This window comes from Pelophylax lessonae, assembly GCF_965119305.1.
Source record: "Pelophylax lessonae genome assembly, chromosome: 3".
Classification (NCBI taxonomy): domain Eukaryota; kingdom Metazoa; phylum Chordata; class Amphibia; order Anura; family Ranidae; genus Pelophylax; species Pelophylax lessonae.
Window position 1 is genome coordinate 18,805,090 of NC_138770.1, and position 26,597 is coordinate 18,831,686.

The 26,597-nt window shown below is 46.3% G+C and overlaps 2 protein-coding genes across 2 annotated transcripts in view; both read left to right on the plus strand.

The window, feature by feature from the left end:
* The window catches only part of LOC309550239 (uncharacterized protein), a gene marked incomplete at both ends in the record, with an annotated part of 1,760,330 nt that overhangs the window by 780,214 nt on the left and 953,519 nt on the right, over nt 1–26,597 (plus strand).
* The window catches only part of LOC309548796 (uncharacterized protein), a gene marked incomplete at its 5' end in the record, with an annotated part of 35,563 nt that overhangs the window by 2,662 nt on the left and 6,304 nt on the right, over nt 1–26,597 (plus strand). The window contains one exon of the mRNA XM_082248738.1: nt 18,658–19,597. Within this exon, the coding sequence (XP_082104864.1) occupies nt 18,658–19,597 (940 nt within the window). The remainder of the gene's footprint in view (nt 1–18,657; nt 19,598–26,597) is intronic.

The window sequence follows — 26,597 nt, forward strand, 5'->3', positions numbered from 1 at the left end:
TTTTATAAAATAGATGAACAAATATGACAAGCATTCATTCATCCATGACAAATGTTGGTCTTATTTTATTTCACTCAGTGATTTCCTATGATCATTGGGTCCATCTAGTGGTCATAATGCGGTATTGAACTATTTTTCCTGATTGAGGTATTTTGGAACTAATATCTCATTATGGCCACTAGTTGGAGCTGACGATTATAGGAAATCACTGTGTTTATTAGAATATAACCAGAATTTGTCACGGCTGAACACATGCTTGTCACACTCACCTAACATATTCTTTGCATAGACCCCTTCGTTTCCTATGTCGGGGGGGTCATACAAATCCCTGAGATCACACCTATGTAATTATGAGTACAGTACACATTGAAGGACATAAATACCAGAGCTGTTTTTGCACACATGGTAAAATGCAGATTTTGGGCCTGAAGATTAGATAAAACCCCCAAACATATATTTTCTGAAAGCAGAGGCCCTGGAGAATAAAATGGTGGTAATTGTTAAGGTGTTCCTCGTACACAAATGTCACCTTCATATCCGGGTTTATTTTCTCCTTTCCCCCATTTTCTATGGTGTGATCTTTTCTACAATACTTTGTTATAATAATGTAACACGTTGTGTATTGTATTGTACACAAATTATTACTGACTCCGCCTCCACATTCCAGACAAGTCATTTTCCTGACCAATTGGATTTCTTCCTTTCCAATTTATTCATTTTTTTTGCACTCTTGTTAAAATTAGAATTAGAATAAAAAATATATTGAATGAAAAAAATTGTGTGTGTGGTCCAATGATGACAGACTTCTTTATCCAGAAACGGCTGGTAGGTGACAATTCCATATACAGCCCAAGGAAGTGACAAGGAGCCCCTAGGAACCTTTGGAGGAACCCTGGCTGAGAGAGGCTGGACTAGGCACTCGTATATTATTATTATTATACAGGATTTATAAAGCACCAACAGTTTGCACAGGCTCTACAATGTTAGGGCAAACAGTACAATAAAATTCAATACAGGAGGAATCGGTGGGGCCTGCTTTTTAGAGCTTACAATCTAGGAGGGAAGGTCAAGTGATACAAAAGTTAATAACTGTGGGGGATGGGCTGATTGAGAAAATAAAAGTACAGTTGTTAGGTGTGGGCAGAATAGGCTTCTCTGAAGAGATGAGTTTTCAGGGAACACTTAAAGGTGGATAGAGTAAGAGATAATGAGACAGATTGGGGTAGGGAGTTCCATGGGATAGGAGAGGCTCGGGAGAAGTCCTGGAGGTGGGAGGAGGTGACAAGGGAACTAGAAAGAAGGGTATATTGGGAGGATCAAAGAGGATGATTTGTTTGGCATATTGAGACCAGGTTAGTGGTGTAGCTGGGGGCCGAGTTGTGGATGGCTTTGTAAGTTACTGTTAGTATTGTGAATTGAATTTGTTGGGTAAGTGGCAGCCAATGGAGGGATTGTCAGAGAGGGGTAGCTGATGCTGAGCGGTTTGTATGGTGGAGGAGTCTGGCAGGAGCATTAATGATGGACTGAAGGAGAGATAGCCTATGTAAAGGTAAGCCAATGAGGAGGGAGTTGCAGTAGTCGAGGTGAGAGATAACCAGGGAGTAGGGATGGGCAAATGGTTCGGCTTGAACATCTTCCGTTTGGGTGTTCGCCCAACATCAAAAATTTCTGTGTGCGTGTTTTTCTTTTCTTTTTTTTTCTTTATTATTTTTTCATGTTTGATACTATCAATGCAATTTTATTTTATTTTTTTTTTTACAAAATATCGTTTTTGAAGGAGCAATGATTTTAATTAATGCTTAAAATGAAACAAAATAATTCCTTTAAATATAATGCCTGGGGGGGTCCCCTTAAACTGAATACACCATATACAATTTTATTTCAATTTTTTTCCTTTAGATTTACCAAAACCATATAATATGAGGTCAAACCTAAACAGTTTCAATTTGTATGCAGTCAGGCAGGCCCTTACACTACATAGTTGAAGGTAAATTTTTAGGAAATCTAACAACAAAAGTTGTATAGTGTGTATCCAGCCTTAGTCTGCCTGTAAAGTGGTGTATCTGTTCTGTGTATAGAACCTGCTGCAGCAAAACTGACATTTATAAAGAAAAAAAAATATGACATTTAAATTGATTTTTCCAGCCATTGTCGGCAATGGAAATAAAAAATAAAAATAATAACAGTGTGGGGGTCCCCCCCTCGGTCCATACCAGGCCCTTTAAAATCCCCAAAATCATTCTCTGTGACTTCAACATCCCTGTTACTACAAACACTTCTGTTACTTCTAAGTTTTTTAGTCTAATCTCCTCATTTGGCCTGAAACAATGGATACACAATGGATAGAGGCTTCTACTCACTCTGGTGGCAACACCCTCAGCCTTGTATTCTCCCACCGATGCACTCCATGTATCCTCCCCACCAATCCTCTCCCTCCCTCTAAACACCACTAGGGATGGGCGAGCAGTTTGGACCAAACATAACTTCAACCCGAAATGGCCCCTTGAGGTATTCACCAAACACCCAAATTTTCTGTGTGCTCTGCGTTTCTTCTATTTATTTTACTATTATTTATTTTACTATTTACATCCCGCTGAGTGCACAGTCAATAGGATGTTAAGAAGTGAGGCCTGGAAACCGGCCACGGCATCCTTACCAACGAATGAGTCATCAGCTGTCAGCAGGCTTCCCAGCAGACCGCTGAATGTAAAAAAAAATAATTGTTGGCAAAGAAAATAAAAAATGGGGAAAAAAATGACGTGGGGTCCCCACTGTCTATACCAGACCCCATCCATACCAGGCCCAAAAAGGTTGCATGCTCGGATAGGGGTCTGGTATAGATTTTGAGGGGAAACCCCACACCATTTTTTTTTTTAAATGGCGTATCTTCTCCCCCAAAATCCATACCGGCCCCTATCCAAGCACATAGCTTGACAGGCCAGGACAGGGGTGAGGACAAGCAAGTGCCCCCCCAAACCACACCAGGCCACATGCGCTCAACATGGGGGGGGGGTGCTTTGGGTTAGGGGGGTCTTCAGGGGGCTAATTGGAATCTGGTATCCCCCTTGAAAAAGGAGGCCCCCAGATCCTGGCCCTCATTTACCAAAAAAGTGTTAAAAATAGACATGAGCCAGTTTTTGATAGTTCCTTTAAAAAAAAACAATGTCCCCTGATGTAGATCCATCGTCAATCACAACGACTGCTGCACCGTCGACCCAAAAAAAGAAAAAAAAAAACCTCTGCCCATGAGGAAGGCTGACTGTCGAATGCCTGCTCCGCTGGGTGACAGTTTTTAAATAGTTAATGAGCAGAGCCACCTGGTGATGTCACCTGGTGGCCCTGCCCCTTATGTTACCACCAATGCAGCATGCACCAGTCAGTTACATCACAAGGGGGGCGGGCCTACCAGATGATGTCACCAGGTGGCCCTGCTCCTTACCTTTTTAAGAACTGTCAGACTGTCATTCCTTGAGGGTGGAGTGTTTTTTTTTGGGAGGTCCAGAGGTGAAGTGGGTGTTGTGAATGACGACGGATCTACAACGGGGGACATTGTTTTTTTAATTTTTTCTATAAAAGGAATTGTGAAAATATAGCCTTATTTATTTGATTATCTCATTTATTATGAGCTCATAGCCTCATTTATTTTTACAATCCCCCACTAAACTTATTCACATAGGGGATGGGATCTGGGGGCCCCCTTGATAAAGGGGGCTCCATGGTTCTGATAAGCCCCCTCCCTGCAGACCCCCATAACCACAAGCCAAGGTTGTGGGGAAGAGGCCCTTGTCCCCATCAACATAGGAACAAGGTGCTTTGGGGGCACACCCCCCATGTTGAGGGCATGTGGCCTGGTTTGATTAAGGGGGGGCACTCGCTCGTACCCCCTTTTCCTGGCCTTCCAGGCTGCATGCTCGGATAAGGGTCAGGTATAAATTTTGGGGGGACCTCATGCCATTTGTTTTTTACATTTTGGCATGGAGTTCCCTTTAAAATTCATGCCAGACCCAAAAGGGCCTGGTATGGATTTTGGGGGACCCCACACTGATTTTTCCCCAATTTTTTTCTTGCTGGCAATTTTTTTTTTTTACATTCTGCTGTCAGCGGGGAAGCCCACTGACAGCTCATGACTCATTCGTTGTTAAGGACCCAGCGGCCGGCTTCCCGGTCTCGCTACTTAACAACCTATTGACTGTGCGCTCTGCGGGATGTAAATATTAAAGAAATAAAAACATTGAGTGCACAGAAAATTCGGGTGATTGGTGAAGTTATCCTCCACCCAAACCGTTCGCCCATCCCTAGTGGTGTTTAGAGGGAGGGAGAGGATTGTTGGAGAGGATGCATGGAGTGCATAGGTGGGAGAATACAAGGCTGAGGGTGTTGTCACCAGAGTGAGTAGAAGCCTCTATCCATTGTGTATCCATTTCTTCAGGCCAAATGAGGAGGTTAGACTGAGAAGTTTGGAAGTAGCAGAAGTGTTCGTAGTAACAGGGATGTTGAAGTCGCTGAGAATGATTGTGGGGATTTCAGAAGAGAGAAAGTAGGGCAGCCAGGCAGAGAAGTCATCAAGGAAAGTTAATACCGGTCCAGCGGGCCGATAGATCACAGCAATTCTAGAGGAGATTGGAGAAAATAGACGTATACAGTGAGCTTCAAATGATGAGAGGGAGGAGAGTGGAGATCCTGGAAGGAGCTCTGTGAGGATAGGAGGATTCCCACTCCACCTCCCTTGTGTTCCCTAGGTCTAGATTTACACCTACTTCATTCATCTTATGGTGTTTATCAATAAATGAAGTAAACTGACCCATGTGCAAATTCATATACAACATAAAGTGCTTTGTGCTCAAGATGCTGTTCCCTGCAGATCCACTGCTTCCACTTAGCACCTACTTCATTAATCTTATAATATTTTCTTTAAAATAAAAACCTGTGCAAATTCATCTAAATATACAATATTTTTTGCTCAATATAGTTTTCTCTGCAAGTCAACTGCTTCCACTTTGCATCTACTTCAACGAAGTTCTGTTGCTCCAAAAAAGTTCACAACTTAAATAAAAGTTGATAAGGTGTGAAAGTGCTCCGTGCTCCAAACTGTGCCAGCTGTAGTGTAGCCACGCCTTCTTCCACCTCTTACACACGTGATGGTGAGGGCGCCCCCTTAGTAGTGCTTCCCCACTCACCAGAGCAATATGACTCCCAGCTTTTCATCTACCAGAGTCACAAACATCCTTCACACTCTCCTCACCTCCGATGGCAAAGGAACTGGATCCTCCTCGCTCACTCCTGCAACTCTGCTGCCCTTTCTATCAGTCTCCTTCCTAGACTTGGCTTCCTCCTCCAACCGCTGTTCCAGCAGGATCTCCGCCTCTTCATACACACTCAGGGAGGAGAGAAAGGGGAAGGATATACAGTACCTACACACACAGCACAAGGCCGTGTTCACACTACCAGACGGTTCTCAGGGCTGCAGTTCCTCTGAGCTCCACAAGGTGGTGATCTCACTTCTACCCAGACAGGAAGTCTCTATGGAATACAGACAGGAAGTGATGTCAGCTACAGACAGGACATTCCATTTGGTAGGACGGAGAAAGAAGACAATGCAGGAACTGGCGGGAGAGGAGGTAATACATAGATTAACCCCTTCAGGGGGGATCAGTTGATGATTAATATATCTTGCTTTCAAAGCTGGCCATATATGGTTCAGTTTTATCATTCAGCCAGCGAGATAAGTGAAAAAATGGAAGTGATTCCCCCATCCACACATTGGAGGGGGATGGGGGAATCCTCCCCGCTGCACTATTGTATTCTGACAATAGAGGGCGCTCCTCCGCTCTCAGAATACACAGATCAGTGATGAAACTATTGGCTGCAGCCGCTGATCGAGTGTCTTTTATCCAGCAGTGACACACATGGATGGAAATGTGACCGATCCCTGCTGAACCAGCTGAATTTCCATGTATCTATGGTCACCTTAAGTCAGTGGTCCTCAACCCTGGCCTACAGGGCTCACTAACAGGCCAGATTTTAGGTATTACCTTGGGGAGATGCAGACTAGAGTACTGCAATCACTGAGCAGCAAATTATATCACCTGGGATGTATTTCAGTTATCTTGCAAATCTGGCCTGTTAGGGGGCCCTGTAGGCCAGGGTTGAGGACCACTGCCTTAAGTGACTTCCTCCCCTCCCCCTCATCTCCTTCATTATGTAAATCATGCTGAGATAATCTCCCATTGGCTGAGCAATATTCTCATTTGTCTCTGAGCTCCTTCTTGCTATTCCTCGTCCTGCCTGTTGTTTCCTTGGATTGATTTTCTGTGTAGTGACCCCGGCTTCATCTCTTGGATGCGCTCGTCTGTTGCTTGTCCTGACCTTTATCCTGATTCCTGGATCTCCTCCTCATCTCTCCTCCATATCCTCTTACACAGCTTTTCTCCACACCTGCAGAGACCCTGGGGGGGGGGGGGGGTGGGAAGGTTGGCACCAGCATGCAGCAAAATCCATCCCCACCATTAGGAGCTCTGGATGAAAGTGTCTGCTATTTACACTCCGTTCCTCCGCACGTCACCTGATCACATGAGAGATTACTTTCTCACATTCCTGACAGATTTCTGTATGGTAAAGGTCAAAGTTCACTCTTCATTTTAGGAGAAGTGGGAGGCACCCAAGAACAATTATTTGGTTAGCACAGGATCCTCATATAGAGGACCCCTCAAATCTCCCCATCTAAATGTCCCTCCATTCAGAGTCTATATGTCCTATGACATTACACTGACCTCACAGCTCCTCCCCCAATGTCCATCCATCTGGCTTTTTTTTTTCTCATGCTCTTAGGATGTGGGCGGACCCTTGGCATCCTCATTAGCAAAGTGGGACTGTTGGTCCTGCGTTGTATGTATGTATGTATTGTATGTAATGATGTCAGAATGCCTGCAACAAGCTTTTACCCTGCGTAGTGTGGGGGTCCTGTGTGGGTAAATTATACCTCAGTCTGAGGTGGGGCTTTAATAAAATGGAAACCTCAATAGTGAGGTGAGGAGGATTCTGAGAATTTCATTTGATTTTACTATTTGTGTTCAGATCTAGGGTTTTCCTCCTGTGAAGTCTGGAGATCATATGACCATCACATTGCCTCCACCTCCCTCCCTAATAGAATAGAGAAATACAAAGAAGATTCTAGAAGTCACCAGAGAGATCATGGAGGAGAGGTGAGCGGTGCTGGGAATTCTGGGACATTATCCAGTAACAGACAAGGGATGTGTCTGGATGGTGACTGTATCATTGTGTGTGTCAGGTTCCTATAAGGTGTCAGGATGTCACTGTCTATTTCTCCATGGAGGAGTGGGAGTATTTAGAAGGACACAAGGATCTCTACAAGGACGTCATGATGGAGAATCAGCCGCCCCTCACATCACCGGGTAAGAGGAGACTTTATTGTAAAGGAGAGAGCAGTACGGAGGATCCACCTAGATCCCCCATCATCTGATAAACACATAGAAACAATGTATTCAGTCAGTGTGTGTGTTTCCTACAGATGGATCCAGTAATGGGAACCCACCAGAGAGATGTCCCCGTCCTCTGTATTCCCGGGATTCCACACAGGAAGGTCACACCATCCCTCACCATCATCAGGTAGATGAGTGACAATTATTGGTAGTTCTGATTTATACACAGTATATTTGTTACAATGAATGTTTTATTTTATATTCAGAGTGGAAACCTCGGTGCGTATAAAATTGTTGTTAAAGAAGAGTATAAAGAGGAGGATGAGGAGAATGGAGTGATGGAGGAGTTTTCAGAAGGACACAAGGATATGATGGAGCCACCTAATACCAGAAACCCACCAGAGAGATGTCCCCGTCCTCTGTATTCCCGGGATTCCACACAGGAAGGTCACACCATCCCTCAATGTTACAAGGTTGGTGAGACAGAGATTATAAAACACAGACTCATGGAGATGATGTGTGGATTTTTTAAGTGACCTTATAGTTTTCTGATGATATTTTCTTGGTTTAGAGTGGAGATCCAATTGATATGAAAGTTGAAGTTAAAGCAGAAGAAGAAGAGAGGTATGTGAGGGATGATCAGCAGTCTATGGAGGAGGATGGAATAACGGGGACATTTATAGAGGAGGACACTCCTACAGAGATCAGCACAGGTGGGTCATTAACACTAAATACATTCCTCCACCCATACTGCTCACTGATTGGTCCAGAGTAGGGCGGGGACTGGGTGATATCAGCCTGTAATCCCCTGGTCACTTTCCTGAGCTGTGTTCCCCGTCCTGTATTCCTGTATTTCTCTCAGATAATCTTCCTTCTCTGTGCTGCAGACACAATTTATGTCTCTAGACTGAGTTTATGGGGATTCTGGGGTTCAGCTGGAAGCGTAATGTTGATTTTCACCATAGGAGTTACCAGACCTAGACACCTGGGGTATGTTCTTCGGGTTTTCTGCCCCATGCCCGGGTCTAGTAAGATCTCTGACAGAACAATTCTCCCGGGATTACTTGCTCTGTTTGCTGGCTGTGCCGGGTGGAGGGATATGTCTGTATAGTCTCACACCCAAGTCACTGAGTGCAGTCTCAGGAGATGGGAGGCAGCGTTGTGGGACCTCTGCAACTTGTCTCATGTAAACCTTTAGAGTGGGTGTAAACCCTCCATATACCCAGTGAAGTGATTGGCCTCAGGTGATACACAAAGATGAAACAAATCCTCCTACATAAGTTAAAACTTTATAATCCGTTACAGCAAACAGTTTTTTCCTTTTGGATAAAGGTTTTACAAGACTAAATAAAAGCTGATGATTGTAAGCACCCCTGTCAGTGGTAAATCGTCTGCCCCATCCCAGTAACTGATACATTCTGCTTTAGAGTTGGAGCTTTTATAGAACAGATTTACTGGCCAGATCACCAGATGAACATATAAGAAATCCTAAAAAGGAAAACTAACATCACATCTAAGAATCGATAAGCTGCAATATAATAAATATTTTCTTTGGGTTTAGTGTCTTACATTACAAATATTTATATTTTCCGTCAGCCAATCCAGTAGGAGGTTTATGTCACTGGTGCATGCTGGGGGAGGAAATAAATATTTGGGACAGGCCATGTGCTCGCTCTCTTCCCCTGGGATGAGGTGTAGGGAGGGGCTGCTGGATGGAGCTCTGCTGTTAGGTCCATTAGCCTGTTTTGGGGCCTAACATGTGCTGAAGTGGTTGTGAAGCTGTCCTGCCTGGTCTGGAGGAAGCTGTGCCAAGGAGGAGACCCAGGGGAGGCCCCTTGCTGGAGGGAGCCATGAAGAAGGCCGGTCTATAAGGAGGGCCTGGTGACTCACTTGGAGGACGCACTGAAATTTGGGAATGTGCTTACAGTGTTGCTCAGTCGGTTTATAGGTTCTGACACTGTGAGAGTAGACATTGATCTGCAGAGTCTGTAAGTGATCTGCCATGGCATCTGCACTACATACTCTATGTTGTACATTACATACTCCTGACCCCTGCACTATATACTCTATGTTGTACATTACGTACTCCTGACCCCTGCACTATATACTCTATGGTGTACATTACATACTCCTGCACTATATACTCTATGGTGTACATTACACACTCCTGACCCCTGCACTACATTACACACTCCTGACCCCTGCACTATATACTCTATATTGTACAATACATACACCTGACCCTGCACTATATACTCTATGTTGTAGATTACATTCATATGACCCTGCACTATATATGTTGGTACATTACGTACTCCTGACCCCTGTACTATATATTCTGTTGTACATTACATACTCCTGACCCCTGCACTATATTCTCTGTGTTGTACCATACATACACCTGACCCCTGCACTATATACTCTATGTTGTACATTATGTACTCCTGACCCCTGCACTCTATACTCTATGGTTTACATTACATACTCCTGACCCCTGCACTATATCATCTATATTGTACATTACATACTCCTGCACTATATACTCTATGTTGTACATTACATACTCCTGACCCCTGCACTATATACTCTGTTGTACATTACATACTCCTGACCCCTGCACTATATACTCTGTTGTACATTACATATTCCTAACCCCTGTACTATATACTCTATATTGTACATTACATACTACTGCACTATATACTCTATTGCAGGGCTTCCCAAACTTTTTTGGGCCGAGACCCACTTATGAATACAGATTTTTCTCGGGACCCACTTGCTTGTAATTGAATTTTAAAGCGCTACAGAATTAAGGTATAGCATGCCCCCTTTCAATGCAGAGAGACCAGCGTTCACCCTTTCAATGCAGAGAGACCAGTGTGCAGCCTTCAATGCAGAGATACCAGCATGCCCCTTTTCAATGCAGAGATGCCAGAATGCCCCCTTTCAATTCAGAGATGCCAGCATGCCCCCTTTCAATTCAGAGATGCCAGCATGCCCCCTTTCAATGCAGAGATGCCAGCATGTCCCATTTCAATTCAGAGATGCCAGCATGCCCCCTTTCAATGCAGAGATGCCAGCATGCCCCCTTTCAATGCAGAGATGCCAGCATTCCCCCTTTCAATTCAGAGATGCCAGCAAGCCCCCTTTCAATTCAGAGATGCCAGCAAGCCCCCTTTCAATTCAGAGATGCCAGCAAGCCCCCTTTCAATGCGAAGTGGCCAGCATGCCCCCTTTCAATGCAGAGATGCCTGCATGCCCCCTTTCAATGCAGAGATGCCTGCATGCCCCCTTTCAATGCAGAGATGCCTGCATGCCCCCTTTCAATGCAGAGATGCCTGCATGCCCCCTTTCAATGCAGAGATGCCTGCATGCCCCCTTTCAATGCAGAGATGCCAGCAAGACCCATTTCAATGCAGAGATACCAGCATGCCCCCTTTCAATGCAGAGATACCAGCATCATCATCCTCAAAATCAACCCAAAGACCATCAGCTCATCTTGTATAAAGGGAGGGATTGGTATAGGCATGGCACAGTAGGTATAGGCATGGCACAGGTGATGGTATAGGCATGGCACAGTGGGTATAGGCATGGCACAGTAGGTATAGGCATGGCACAGTAGGTACAGGCATGGCACAGTATGTACAGGAATGGCACAGTATGTACAGGCATGGCATAGTAGTAGGTACAGGCATGGCACAGTAGGTACAGGCATGGCACAGTAGGTATATGTACAGGCATGGCTCAGTATGTACAGGCATGGCACAGTAGGTATAGGCATGTCACAGTATGTACAGGCATGGCACAGAACTGCTACTTACCCACTGCAGCGGCTTCAATCACTTACCTGCTGTCCTGGGCAGTGGGCTGGATCGCTGGCTTGACTCCTGTCACTCCACACTCCGGCGCACTGCTCCTCTCTTCACTGACGGCGGCGGAACGGGCGGGAAGGTGACTGAGTCGGACGGTGCGTGCATTAGTCACCGCCCCCAGCGACGTCAGATGGGAACCCCCCCCCCCCAGCAATACGTCCGGTGCCTAGGGCCGGACTGGGAATAAAAACCAGCCCTGGAAATAATTTCATACCAGCCCCATAGCATTATTATACCGGCCCAACAGCATAGCATCATTATTTTCCTATTCCTAAAAGGGAAAACCATGCACATTTTAAAGCACATGTGAAGCATGTATTATATGTAGATAAGACAGATATGAAATGACATAGTGTTATATAGATAGATAGATAGATACATACATACATACATACATACATACATACATACTGTACATAAGAGCAAATTCCAGGTAAAAGTGGAGCAATTATCAAAAACAGTCCACTTATTGCGATGGTGATATATTACTGGTGGTGGTGAGGGGGGTGGGATCGGTGGCAGCGGTGGTGGTGGTGAGGGGGGTGGGATCGGTGGCGGTGGTGAGGGGGGTGGGAATCGGTGGTGAGGGGGGTGGGATCGGTGGCAGCGGTGGTGGTGGTGAGGGGGGTGGAATCGGTGGCAGCGGTGGTGGTGATGAGGGGGGTGGGATCGGTGGCAGCAGTGGTGGTGATGAGGGGGGTGGGATCGGTGGCGGTGGTGGTGATGAGGGGGTTAGGATCGGTGGTGGTTGGATCGGTGGCAGCGGTGGTGGTGAGGGGGATGGGATCGGTGGCAGCGGTGGTGGTGGTGAGGGGGGTGGGATCAGTGGCAGCAGTGGTGGTGGTGAGGGGGGTGGGATCGGTGGCAGCGGTGGTGGTGGTGAGGGGGGTGGGATCGGTGGCAGCGGTGGTGGTGATGAGGGGGTGGGATCGGTGGCAGCGGTGGTGGGGATGAGGGGGGTGGGATCGGTGGCAGCGGTGGTGGTGGCTGGGAGGGGGCAGTGGAGAGCCGTATAGGGAGACAGTATGGGGGGCAGCATGATGGGAGGGGGACAATGGAGGACAGTATGGGGGGAGGGGGCAGTATGGGGCGGGGGGAGCAGAGTGACAGTCAGTTGGACACCTGGAACACTATACTTGCTGGGTAGTGTATTTCCTGACACTCTGCTGTGGCAGAGATTGTGTTTGTATCTACTTGAGCGGCCTCGGGGCAGGGAGCATTTCTCCTACCTGACCAGCGGCAGGAACAGCTTTGAAACAAGAAGCGGGAGTTGAAGCCGGAGTCGAGGGGGCGGAGCTGGGAGGCGGTCCTAGGAACAGATGACTACTTGTCAACATCGTAAATACAACTAGTGCCAGGCTGGATAGGAGGTCCTGTGGGGAGGCATATGGTAGAAATGATCCCGCCCCTGCAGCCACTGAAAGCCCTGCAGGAGCCAGAAGGAGAATGGAGGAGATTGGTTCTCCTATATGTCGCCCCTCCTGCCCGCCTATACACCCTCGTGCTAGCTGTATCCACAGTGTGGACAAGTGACAAGCAGTTATCCGTACCTAGGACCGCCCACAGCCCCGGCTAAGGCAAGCTATGTTCAAACTTGACAGAGGACCTGTGCGGGCCCCCTGCAGGCTGCTATAATTACGCCACTGTGTCGTACACAAGGAGGGGAAGAAGGAGAAGAGGACTTTGATGCTCCTCCCCTCTGTCTCAGCTCACGGCGCACCGTCCCGCTCTTCTGTGCACCCGGCCACCGCGCCCCTAGTGGGCGTATTAAATGGTCATTTTTTTTTTTCCCTCACTGCTGATCTGACTGCTCCGTTGTCGACGACCCACTCAGACCCACAGTTTGGGAAGTCCTGCTCTATTGTGTACCTTACACACTCCTGACCCCTGCACTATATCCTCTATATTGTACATGACATACACCTGACCCTGCACTATATACTCTATGTTGTACATTACATACTCCTGACCCCTGCACTATAAACTCTCTGTTGTACATTACATATATATGACCCTGCATTATATACTTTGTTGTACATTACGTACTCCTGACCCTGCACAATATACTTTGTACTTTATGTTGTACATTACACACTCCTGCACTATATACTCTATGTTGTACATTACATATTTCTATGTCTATTTCTATGTCTGGTAGGATAGGTGGGCACGCAATCCTTTTACTGGCCTGGTATGTACCTCCTCCTTTTAGTGCTGTGCTCCTGGCTGAGGGAATGGCTTTCATGTCTAGGTTCCCATCCCTCCCTGCTATATGGATGGGCGACTTTAACATGGTACCCAACCCCTGTCTGGATAGGATGGGTCCGCCCGACTCCCCAGTCTACCCTGATAGAGTTACCCAATTTCACAGACTGCTTAGTAGTTTTCAACTCCTAGACTCCTGGAGGTGCCTGCATCCCAACATTAGAGCGTACTCCTGTTTCTCGGCCACCCATTCCACCATGTCCAGAATAGACTCCATCTGGATCTACCAGGCCCTTTCGCCCAGGCTCTGCTGTGCTCGTTTTGGACCACGTCTGCTGTCAGATCATACCTCGTACTTAATAGGGCTGTCCCCGTTTACCGACCCTCAACAACATCATTGGCGTCTGAACCTTTTTTGGCTCAAGACCGTCCCTGACATTGACTCATTGACCGCTGAATGGGACTTTTTCTTTAGTGCTAACGTTGACTCTGCCACCCCCTCTGCTGTGTGGGAAACCTTCAAGGGACACGCCCGACTGCTCCTTTCTTCGCGCATCGCCAGGCACAAATGGGCGTCGAGGGCTGACCTGCCACGAGCCGAGCAACAACTAGCTGACTTAGAAACCAGATATGCCCAGTCTCCCTCGTCGGACTTACTGTCCCAGCTCCATCTCCAAACTCAGGCCCTAGATCATCTTTGCCAGGAACAGGCTAATCGCAAGTTATTTTTCAGCAGACAACGGGTGTTTGAACATGGGGTGCGTGCGGGCAAATTGTTGGCATACTTAGCACACATGGACGCTAGACCCCCTGTGGTAATCACACTTCACTCCTCGGTGTTGGGGGACTCATCGGTTCCATCGGCCGTGGCAGAGGTGTTTGCCTCATACTTCAGTGAGGTATACTCCTCCAAGGTTGATTATGATCCGTCTGATCTTGCCAGGCTGCTGGATACCCTCGAGTTTCCCACGCTGACTCCTGCGCAGGTTGAGATGCTCGAGGCCCCTATCTCGGTTGATGAGATAGTCGTTGCTATCTCGTGTTTCGCGAGGGCTAAGGCTCCTGGTTCTGATGGCCTACCGATGGAGTTTTACTCCCATTTCTCTGAGACCACGGCGCCTCATTTGCTCGGGGTGTATGAGGCAGCCTTTGATGCAGGTACATTGCCTGACTCAATGCGCGAGGCTTTGATCGTCTTAATTCCAAAACCGGGCAAGGACCCATCGCTACCCGGAGTCCTACAGGCCTATCTCTTTGCTTCAAAGCGATATCAAAATTCTAGCCAAGATACTTGCCTTGATTCTCAACACGGTGATCCTCTCCCTCATACACTCCGACCAGACGGGCTTCATGCCGGCTAAAAACACAGCTTTTAATACCAGACGTTTGTTCATGAACCTTCAAGCTGCCCACGATTGTGTGGGCACAAGGGTCGTGGTGACAGTGGACGCTGCGAAAGCCTTCGACTCAGTTCAGTGGCTTTACCGATGGCAATGCCTTCCCGGATTCAGATTCGGCCCGAATTTTGTTAAATGGTTTACTATCCTGTATAACCAACCGAGAGCCCGGGTGGTGGCTAAGGGTTGGACATCCCAGCCGTTCCCCCTGTCCCGTGGCACACGACAGGGTTGTCCCATCTCCCCATTGTTGTACGCGCGGGCGGTTGAGCCCCTCACAATGGCCATACGTTCAGACCCGGGTATACGCGGTTTACGTCGAAGGGACTTACGCGGATGACATGTTATTATACCTGGTGGATCCAGGTCCCTCCCTGCAGTGAGCCCTTCTTGTGATACAGCAATTTGGTAACTTTTCGGGCCTGTCAGTCAACTGGGATAAGTCTCTTATCCTTCCCCTTGACAGTTTTTCTCTGTCGGCGGACAAGGTGGCTCTCCCCCCTATCCTGGGTTGCCATATTCAAGCACTTGGGTGTGCATGTAACCAGGTCTCTCACTGACTATATTCCCTTAAAGAGGTTGTAAACTCGTAAAATTTTTTTTTTTTTTTAAACCTGTAAGAGAAACACAAAATGAGCTAGTATGCATCGCATACTAGCTCATTATCAAATACTTACCTTAGAACGAGCCCCCGCTGTGCCGCCCGCTCATCTGTATGACGGGCGACATATACAGTCGCCCATCTTCCGGGATCGCGGCATCCGGCCATCTGATTGGCCGGAGCCACGGTGACGTCACTCCCGCGCACGCGCGCGGGAGCCGACAGTCACGGCACGGGGCTCTGAAGAAACAGCACCAGCGGCCGTTCCTTCAGAGCGCATGCGCCAGTGACGTTACTGGCTGCATGTAAGGTAAATATCTCCTAAACGATGCATGTTTAGGATATATTTACAGTACCTATAGGTAAGCCTAAGGTAAGCCTTATCATAGGCTTACCTATAGGTAAAAGTGTCAGAGGAGGGTTTACTTCCTCTTTAAATATTGAACCTCTATTTGATCTGGTCAAGATATTATCTCTCGGCTCAATTGTCCCATTTCTTTCACTTGGACAAACAGGACTCGGACAGGTACGTGGCGTTGGTTTGTTGCGGAGAGGAATCGTGGCTCCCACACCCGTTCTGTGATCTGCTTCGGGGAGTTGGCGGCTCTCCGGCGTCTGCTGTCCGTGGCGGTCTTTTGTTCCAACACAGACGGATCTGGGACTTGGCGATATCCAAAACCAGGGACACTGGGTTCCACTCAATGACTCCCCTGTGGCGCAATCGTCACTTACCAGAATTTCTCCATATTTCTGACCCGGGTATCTGGCTTGCCAAGGGTATTTATTTACTATCACATGTCATCTCAGGTGGCGCCATCAAACCGGAATTTCAGCTCCCGGCCTCTATGCGATTTTACTTCATGCAGGTCACCCATGCCCTTCGGGCGCAATTTATTAACCATCCCCCTGCTTTACCCTCAGTTAAGCTACTGGACGTGCTTAGAGTTTAGGATCACCACAAACTAATTTCCCAACTGTATGATATACTGGGTACCAAGCAGACGACTGACCTGGCGTATGGTGTTCGGGGATCCTGGGTGGGGGATGTTGGGGAGCTGGAGGAGGAAGACTGGTGTGATGCATTGGAGGCCTGCACCTTTGTGTCCCTGAAACTTTCGGATCGGCTCACACAAATCTATATCACCCACAGATCGTACCTCACTCTGGTGAGGATGGCCAGGTTTGACTCCTCTCGCTCCTCTGCGTGCCCCAGATCTGTGCGCTCCCCGAGTACGTTTGGACATATGCTATGGCACTGCCCATTCGTGTAGGGTTTCTGGACACAGGTTGTCCAGTTCCTCCACGACCTCATGGGCTGCCCGGTCTCCCTGGATTCTAAGATGTGCATCCTTGGGATTTTCCCCGATGAAGACATAGATAAATATACACTCCACTTTCTCAGTGAAACTCTGTTCACCGCTAGGAAATTGATAGCCCTAAAGTGGATGCAGTCATCTCCACCCACTCTGTCTTCGTGGTTAGCGGCTGTCAATGCCACTCTCCCATATAAAAAGGTTTTATATGCTAATAGAGGATGTCTGGGACAATATAATAAGATTTGGGACAGATGGCTCGAAGCCCCTGCCACATGCACCTCCTGATCACGGCTGTTTGGTTTAGTGGCGGCTTGACCTTACTGTGCCCTTGGGCTCTCTCCCGCACCCGCAGTGCGTGCTTAGCTTGTTGTTCTACAATTGTTGGATTGATACTGCATTATCCTGCTGCAGGCCTGTGTTGCTGGTATTACCAATCTTTCTCGATAATGGTGCTCCCCCCCCTGTTCCTAAGGACGGGGGGGGGGGGGGGGTGGGGTGTCTGCAATATTATACGCCTGTTTGACCTTACTTTCTGTACCATTGGTTTCAGTAATGTTTTCAATGACAGTGATTGTCCCTTTTTTCTGCTTTTGTTATGTACCTAACTCAATAAAGGTTTATTTGTTTTAAAAAAAAAAAATTACGTACTTCTGACCCCTGCACTATATACTCTATGTTGTACATTACATACTACTGCACTATATACTCTATGTTGTACATTACATATACCTGACCCTGCACTATATACTCTGTTGTACATTACGTACTCCTGACCCCTGCACTACATTACACACTCCTGACCCCTGCACTATATACTCTATATTGTACATTACATACACCTGACCCCTGCACTATATACTCTATGTTGTACATTACATATATATGACCCTGCACTATATACTCTGTTGTACATTACACACTCCTCACTCCTGCACTATATACTCTATGACTATGTTGTACATTACATATAGATGACCCTGCACTATATACTCTATGTTGTACATTACGTACTCCTGACCCCTGCACTATATACTGTATATTGTACATTACATACACCTGACCCTGCACTATATACGCTATGTTGTACATTACATACACCTGACCCCTGCACTATATACTCTATGTTGTACATTACATATATATGACCCTGCACTATATACTCTATGTTGTACATTACGTACTCCTGACCCTGCAGTATATACTCTATATATTGTATATATGCACAATATATACACATAATATGGATTCTCTTTTGTTACACCCATTTCCTACCAGCTGGACATTTTATATCGGTAGATAGTGAGTAGGTGTCCCGCACATCAAGGCGTGGCCTGGCGTAGGTCCAGACTGAGACTGCCATTTACTATCATACAGCAGGTCTTGACTTGATGTGTGACTCCTGGGACACCTAGTCACCCTCTACCATTTAATAGTTACCTTGAGGGGGGAATTGTAAGATCCTCAGAGACAAAGCTGCCTGATGTGGGCGGAGTCCTGGTTTAGGGGAACCAATCTGCTGATGTCTAGTAATAATCTTTGTATTTCTATTTTAGTAGATGGACGGGAGATGAGGAAAACCTCAGAGGATTGTCTCACTTTGTCTCCAGACTGTAAAGTAGAAGATGAGGACATCACACAGTATAGTCCAGGAGAAAACCTGGCTACCTCAAATGTCCATCCGGCACCACACAGTGTAGATGGATCATCGTATTCCTCATATCCTGAGGAACCTCAGACTGTGAGGGACAGTGCCGGACCATCGTATTCCTCTTATCCTGAGGAACCTCAGACTGTGGGGGATGGTGCCATCCTTCCAACACATAGGAGGTTTTCCTGTACTGAGTGCGGGAAGTGTTTCCGTTTTAAATCCCGTCTTAATGAGCAAAAAAGGTCTCACATGGTAGAGAAGCCGTATTCCTGTGCTGAGTGTGGGAAATGTTTGTGTTCTAAATATGGTTTTAATTTGCACAAAATATCTCACACGGGGGAGAAGCCGTTTTCCTGTTCTGAGTGCGGGAAATGTTTTTCACTAAAGTCTCATCGTAACAGCCTTCATAGATCTCACATGGGGGAAAAGCCGCATTCCTGTCCTGAGTGCGGGAAATGTTTTTCTTATATGTCCAGTCTTTTAATACATCAGAGATCTCACATGGGGGAGAAGCCGTATTCCTGTCCTAAGTGCGGGAAATGTTTTTCACGGAAATCCAATCTTTACGCACATCAGAGAACTCACACGGAGGAGAAGCCATTTTCCTGTCCTGAGTGCGGGAAATGTTTTTTACGGCAGTCCAATCTTTACATACATCGGAGAACTCACACGGGGGAGAAACCGCATTCCTGTCCTGAGTGCGGGAAATGTTTTTCACATATGTCCAGTCTTTTCATACATCAGAGATCTCACATGGGGTTGAAGCCGTATTCCTGTTCTGAGTGCAGGAAATGTTTTTCAGAAAAGTCCTCTCTTTCCAGACATCAGAGATCTCACACGGGGGAGAAGCCATTTTCCTGTCCTGACTGCGGGAAATGTTTTTCACGGAAGTCCAGTCTTTACACACATCAGAGATCTCACACGGGGGATAAGCCGTATTCCTGTCCTGAGTGCAGGAAATGTTTTTCAGATAAGTCCAGTCTTTTCAGACATCAGAGATCTCACACGGGGGAGAAGCCGTATTCCTGTCCTGAGTGTGGGAAATGTTTTTCAGATAAGTCCAATCTTTACAAACATCAGAAATCTCACACGGGGGAGAAGCTACTTTCCTGTCCTGAGTGAGGGAATTGTTCCTCACTGAAGTCCTGTCTTCCTGTACATCAGGGGTCCTACACAACCCTCGAGGTGTTAGTGCCTTGAGTGCGGGAAATGTCTTCTATATGAATGTTGCTGGACATGTGGAGAAGAAGCACACCCTGATATACACCTCAGATATACTCCATGGCTGATCTTCATCATGTAAGAAACAGTTCACAAGGAGATCAGAGACATGGATGAAGTGTTGTACCGTGTTGGCTTTTCATTGGCTGAGTAAATTTTGGGGTGTAGAGTGGTAAATAGAGCCGTGAAATGAAGGAATCACCTTCAGAATGTCTTGCTTGTCTGTGTGACGGTTACTGATAATGATATAGCGGGTTACAGAGCTAGAAGCTGTGAGATCCCATATATCTTTATCAGTAAACTTTACACAGACAAGACAGAAATTCTGAAGTTGATGTCCTTCATTTCAAGGCTCTACTTACCAGTGGTGACCCCGAAGCATGTCTCTCTGTCTTCAGTCCATCCTTCTTCCATCCCCTAACAGGAGGGAAGGAGAACTCGGAGATAAACTAGGCGAGAACTTCTTTCCTTTGCTCCTGTGTGGGTTTGGGTGGCTTGGCACGAGAGGTAACACCGCTTGTCTTTATATTTCTACATATCTTGTCTGGGTGGAGGTTATTGGTTGGAAAATTTTTATACTGTTTGATTTTCTGTAAATAATTTCTGTTTTCCCTTTGAAGGGAGATATTATGTGTGGTTTGATGAAGTGATTGGCTCAATAGTTACCACTTCACTTACATGTTTAGTTTTTATAAAATAGATGAACAAATATGACAAATGTTGGTCTTATTTTATTTCATTCAGTGATTTCCTCTGATCATTGGGTCCATCTAGTGGCCATAATGTGGTATTAAACTAATTTTCCTGATTGAGGTATTTTGGAACTAATACCTCATTATGGCCACTAGTTGGAGCTGACGATTATAGAAAATCACTGTGTTTATTAGAATACGGCCAGAATTTGTCATGGCTGGACACATGCTTGTTACACTCACCCAACATATTCTTTGCATAGACCCCTTAGTTTCCTATGTCAGGGAGGGGGGGTCATACAAATCCCTGAGATCACACCCATGTATTTATGAGTACAGTACACATTGAAGGACATAAAAACCAGACAGAGTTGTTTTTTAATTCTTTTTGCACCCATGGTAAAATGCAGATTTTGGGCCTGAAGATTAGATAAAACCCCCAAACATATATTTTCAGAAAGCAGAGGCCCTGGAGAATAAAATGGTGGTAAATGTTAAGGTGTTCCTCGTACACAATTGTCACCTTCATATCCGGGTTTATTTTCTCCTTTCCCCCATTTTCTATGGTGTGATCTTTTCTACAATACTTTGTTATAATAATGTAACGCGTGTATTGTATTGTACACAAATTATTACTGACTCCGCCTCCACATTCCAGACAATTCATTTTCCTGACCAATTGGATTTCTTTCTTTACCATTTTATTCATTTTTTTTTTTTTTTTGCACTCTTGTTAAAATTAAAGTTAGAATAAAAAATATATTGAAAGAAAAAAATTGTGTGTGTTGTGCAATGATAATAAGCTTGGGTATCCAGAAACGGCTGGTAGGTGACACTTCCATATACAGTACAAGGAAGTGACAAGGAGCCCCTAGGAACCTTTGGAGGAACCCTGGCTGAGAGAGGCTGGACTAGGCAGTCATATATTATTATTATTATACAGGATTTATAAAGTGCCAACAGTTTGAGCAGGCTCTACAATGTTAGGGCAAACAGTACAATTACAATAAAATTTAATACAGGAGGAATCGGAGGGTCCTGCTCTTTAGAGCTTACAATCTAGGAGGGAGGGTCAAGTGATACAAAAGGTAATAACTGTGGGGGATGGGCGGATGGAGAAAATAAAAGTGCAGTTGTTAGGTGGGGGCAGAATAGGCTTCTCTGAAGAGATGAGTTTTCAAGCAACGCCTAAAGGTGGATAGAGTAGGAGATAGACAGATTGGAGTAGAGAGTTCCACAGGATAGGAGAGACTCGGGAGAAGTCCTGGAGGTGGGAGGAGGTGTCAAAGGAACTAGAAAGCAGAAGATATTGGGAGGATCAAAGAGGATGATTTGGTTGGCATATTGAGACCATTTTAGTGGTATTGCTGGGGGCCGAGTTGTGAATGACTTTGTAAGTTACTGTTAGTATTTTTTATTTAAATTTGTTGGGTGAGTGGCAGCCAATGAAGGGATTGGCAGAGAGGGGTAGCAGATACTAAGTGGTTTGTAAGGTGGAGGAGTCTGGCAGCAAAATTCATGAGGGACTGAAGGAGGGATAGCCTATGTAAAGGTAAGACAATGAGGAGGGAGTTGCAGTGGTCGAGGCGAGAGATAACCAGGTAATAGGGATGGGCAAATGGTTTGGGATGGTCATAAGTTTGGCTTGAACATCGTCTGTTTGGGTGTTCGCCCAACACCAGAAATTTCTGTGTGAGTGTTTTTCTTTTTTTTTTTCTTTTTTTTCATGTTTGATACTATCAATGCAATTATTATTTTTTTAATTATTTATTTATTTTTTTACAAAATTTCGTTTTCATAGGAGCAGTGATTTTAATTAATGCTTACAATGAAAAGACAAAGAAAAATTCCTTTAAATATAGTGCCTGGGAAGTCCCCTTAGTCTGCCTGTAAAGTGGTGTATCTGTACTGTGTATAGAACCTGCTGCATCAAAACTGACATTTATAAAGAAAAAAATTACATTTAAACTGATTTTCCCGGCCATTGCAATAGAAATAATTAAAAAAAAAAACAATGTGGGGGTCCCCCCTCGGTCCATACCAGGCCCTTTGAAATCCCCACAATCATTCTCGGTGACTTCAACATCCCAGTTACTACAAACACTTCTGTTACTTCTAAATATTTTAGTCTATCCTCCTCATTTGGCCTAAAGCAGTGGATACACAATGGATAGAGGCTTCTACTTACTCTGGTGGCAACACCCTCAGCCTTGTATTCTCTCACCTATGCACTCCATGCAACCTCTCCAACAATCCTCTCCCTCTCTCTAAATACCACTAGGGATGGGCGAACAGTTTTGACCGAGCATAACTTCAACCTGAAATGGCCCCTTCAGGTGTTTGCCAAAACACCCAAATTTTCTGTGTGCTCTGCGTTTCTTCTATTTATTTTACTATTTAAATCCCGCTGAGTGCACAGTCAATAGGTTGTTAAGAAGCGAGGCCGGAAACCGGCCACGGCGTCCTTAACAACAAATGGGTCCTCAGCTGTCAGCGGGCTCTCCCGCAGACAGCTGAATGTAAAAAAAATTATTGTTGGCAAAGAAAATAAAAAATGGGGAAAAAACACCAGGCCCCATCCATACCAGGCCCAAAAAAGGCTGCATGCTTGGATAAGGGTCTGGTATAGATTTTGAGGGGAAACCCCAGGCCAATTTTTTTTTTTAAATGGCGTATCTTTCCCCCCAAAATCCATACCGGACCCTTATCTCAGCACGCAGCCTGGCGGGCCAGGACAGGGGACAAGTGAGTGCCCCCCAAACCACACCTGGCCACATGCCCTCAACATGGGGGGGTGCTTTGGGTTAGGGGGGTCTTCAGGGGGCTTATCTGGAAGCCCCCTTGAAAAAGGGGGCCCCCAGATCCTGGCCCCCATTTACCAAAAAAATGTTAAAAATAAAGACATGAGGCAGTTTTTGACAGTTCCTTTATTAAAAATAAAATAAAAAAACAATGTCCCCTTATGTAGATCCATTGTCAATCACAACGACAGATGCACCGCCGACCCAAAAAAAGAAAAAAAAAAAAAACTCCGCCCATGAAGAGGGCTGACTGTCGAATGCCTGCTCCGCTGGGTGACAGTTTTTAAATAGGTAATGGACAGAGCCACCTGGTGGCCCTGCCCCTTATGATGTCACCGATCCAGCATGCACCAGTCAGTTACATCACAAGGGGGGCGGGCCACCAGATGATGTCACCAGGTGGCACTGCTCCTTACCTTTTTAAGAACTGTTAGACTGTCATTCCTTGAGGGTGGAGTGTTTTCTTTTTTGGGGTCCAGAGGTGCAGTAGGTGTCATGACTGACGACAGATCTACATTGGAGGACATTGTTTTTTTGATTTTTCTATAGAAGGAATTGTGAAAAATGGTCTCATAGCCTCATTTATTTTTACAATGTACCCCAAACTCATTCACATAGGGGGGCAGGATCTGGGGGCCCTCTTGTTAAAGGGGGCTTCATGATTCTGATAAGTCCCCTGCCTGCAGACCTGCACAACCACAGGCCAAGGTTGTGGGGAAGAGGCCCTTGTCCCCATCAACATAGGAACAAGGTGCTTTGGGGGGGAGGGGCGAGCCCAACGTGCCCCAAATAACCCCCAATGTTGAGGGCATGTGGCCTGGTATGATTCAGGGGGGGCGCTCACTCACCCCCCCCCATTCCTGGCCTGCCCGGCTGCATGCTCGGATAAGGGTCAGGTATAGATTTTGGGGGGACCTCATGCCATTTGTTTTTTAAATTTTGGCATGGATTTCCCCTTAAAATTCATGCCAGACCCAAAGGGCACTGGTATGGATTTTGGGGGACCCCACGCCAATTTTTACCCGATTTTTTTTCTTACTGGCAATTATATTTTTTTACATTCTGCTGTCAGCGGGGAAGCCCACTGACAGCTCATGACTCATTCGTTGTTAAGGACCCAGCGGCCGGCTTCCCAGTCTCGCTTCCTAACAACCTATTGACTGTGCGCTCGGCGGGATGTAAATAGTAAAAAAAATGAAAACACAGAGCGTACAGAAAATTTGGGTGATCGGTGAATGTATCCTCGGCCCAAACTGCTCGCCCATCCCTAGTGGTGTTTGGAGGGAGGGAGAGGATTGTTGGAGAGGATGCATGGAGTGTATAGGTGGGAGAATACAAGGCTGAGGGTGTTGTCACCAGAGTGAGTAGAAGCCTCTATCCATTGTGTATCCATTTCTTCAGGCCAAATAAGGAGGTTAGACTGAGAAGTTTGGAAGTAGCAGAAGTGTTCGTAGTAACAGGGATGTTGAAGTCTCTGAGAATGATTGTGGGGATCAGGGCCGGATTAAGAGCATCATGGGCTTGGTGCTGAGGATTTTGAAGGGCCTTAAGGGCCGTGCCTTGCCATGCACCCAGAGGAGGAAGGGTGCAGCCATGCATGCCTAATTCAACATGGGATGCTGTCTCTGAAGCCCATAAACACATCCATGCATTGGCAACTGTCCCTCCTTGTCCGGCCTTCGCGCTGTGTGGGGAGGTTCTGAGGGAGCTGCCTGGGGAAGCGAGCATAGAAGCCAGACTTCTGTGTTTACAAGTGACAGAAGAGCGGTAACAGTGAATATGGCCAACCCGGGGCCTATATAAAAGGTAGGGGCCTGGAGCTGCAGCTCCAATAGCCCCTACGTTAATCTGGCCCTGGTGGGGATATCAGAAGAGAGAAAGTAGGGCAGCCAGGCAGAGAAGTCATCAAGGAAAGTTAATACCGGTCCAGCGGGCCGATAGATCACAGCAATTCTAGAGGAGATTGGAGAAAATAGATGTATACAGTGAGCTTCAAATGATGAGAGGGAGGAGAGTGGAGAACCTGGAAGGTGCTCTGTGAGGATAGGAGGATTCCCACTCCACCTCCCTTGTGTTCCCTAGGTCTAGGTTTACACCTACTTCATTCATCTTATGGTGTTTATCAATAAATGAAGTAAACTGATCCATGTGCAAATTAATATACAACATAAAGTGCTTTGTGCTCAAGATGCTGTTCCCTGCAGATCAACTGCTTCCACTTTACACATACTTCATTAATCTTATAATATTTTATTTAAAATAAAAACCTGTGCAAATTCATCGTAATATACAATATTTTTTGCTCAATATAGTTTTCTCTGCAAGTCCACTGCTTCCACTTTGCATCTACTTCAACAAAGTTCTGTTGCTCCAAAAAAGTTCACAACTTAATAAAAAGTTGATAAGGTGTGAAAGTGCTCTGTGCTCCAAACTGTGCCAGCTGTAGTGTAGCCACGCCTTCTTCCACCTCTTACACTCGTGATGGTGAGGGCGCCCCCTTAGTAGTGCTTCCCCACTCACCAGAGCAATATGACTCCCAGCTTTTCAGCTACCAGAGTCACAAACATCCTTTACACTCTCCTCACCTCCGATGGCAAAGGAACTGGATCCTCCTCGCTCACTCCTGCAAGTCTGCTGCGCTTTCTGTCAGTCTCCCTCCTAGACTCGGCTTCCTCCTCCGGCCGCTGTTCCAGCAGGAGCTCCGCCTCTTCATACACACTCAGGGAGGAGAGAAAGGGGAAGGATATACAGTACATACACACACAGCACAAGGCCGTGTTCACACTACCAGACGGTTCTCAGGGCTGCAGTTCCTCTGAGCTCCACAAGGTGGTGATCTCACTTCTACCCAGACAGGAAGTCTCTATGGAATACAGACAGGAAGTGATGTCAGGTACAGAGGACGTTCCATAGAACGTAGAGGGAGACACTGCAGGATCTGGCGGCAGAGGTAATAAGTAGATTAACCCCTTCAAGGGGATCAGTTGATGATTAATATATCTTGCTTCCAAAGCTAACCACACATGGATGGAAATGTGACCGATCCCTGCTGAACCAGCTGAATTTCCATGTATCTATGATCACCTTAAGTGACTTCCTCCCCTCCCCCTCATCTCCTTCATTATGTAAGCCATGCTGAGATAATCTCCCATTGGCTGAGCAATATCCTCATTTGTCTCTGAGCTCCTTCTTGCTATTCCTCGTCCTGCCTGTTGTTTCCTTGGATTGATTTTCTGTGTAGTGACCCCGGCTTCATCTCTTGGATGCGCTCGTCTGTTGCTTGTCCTGACCTTTATCCTGATTCCTGGATCTCCTCCTCATCTCTCCTCCATATCCACTGACACAGATTTTCTCCACACCTGCAGTGACCCTGGGGGTGGAAACTTGGCACCAGCATGCAGCAAA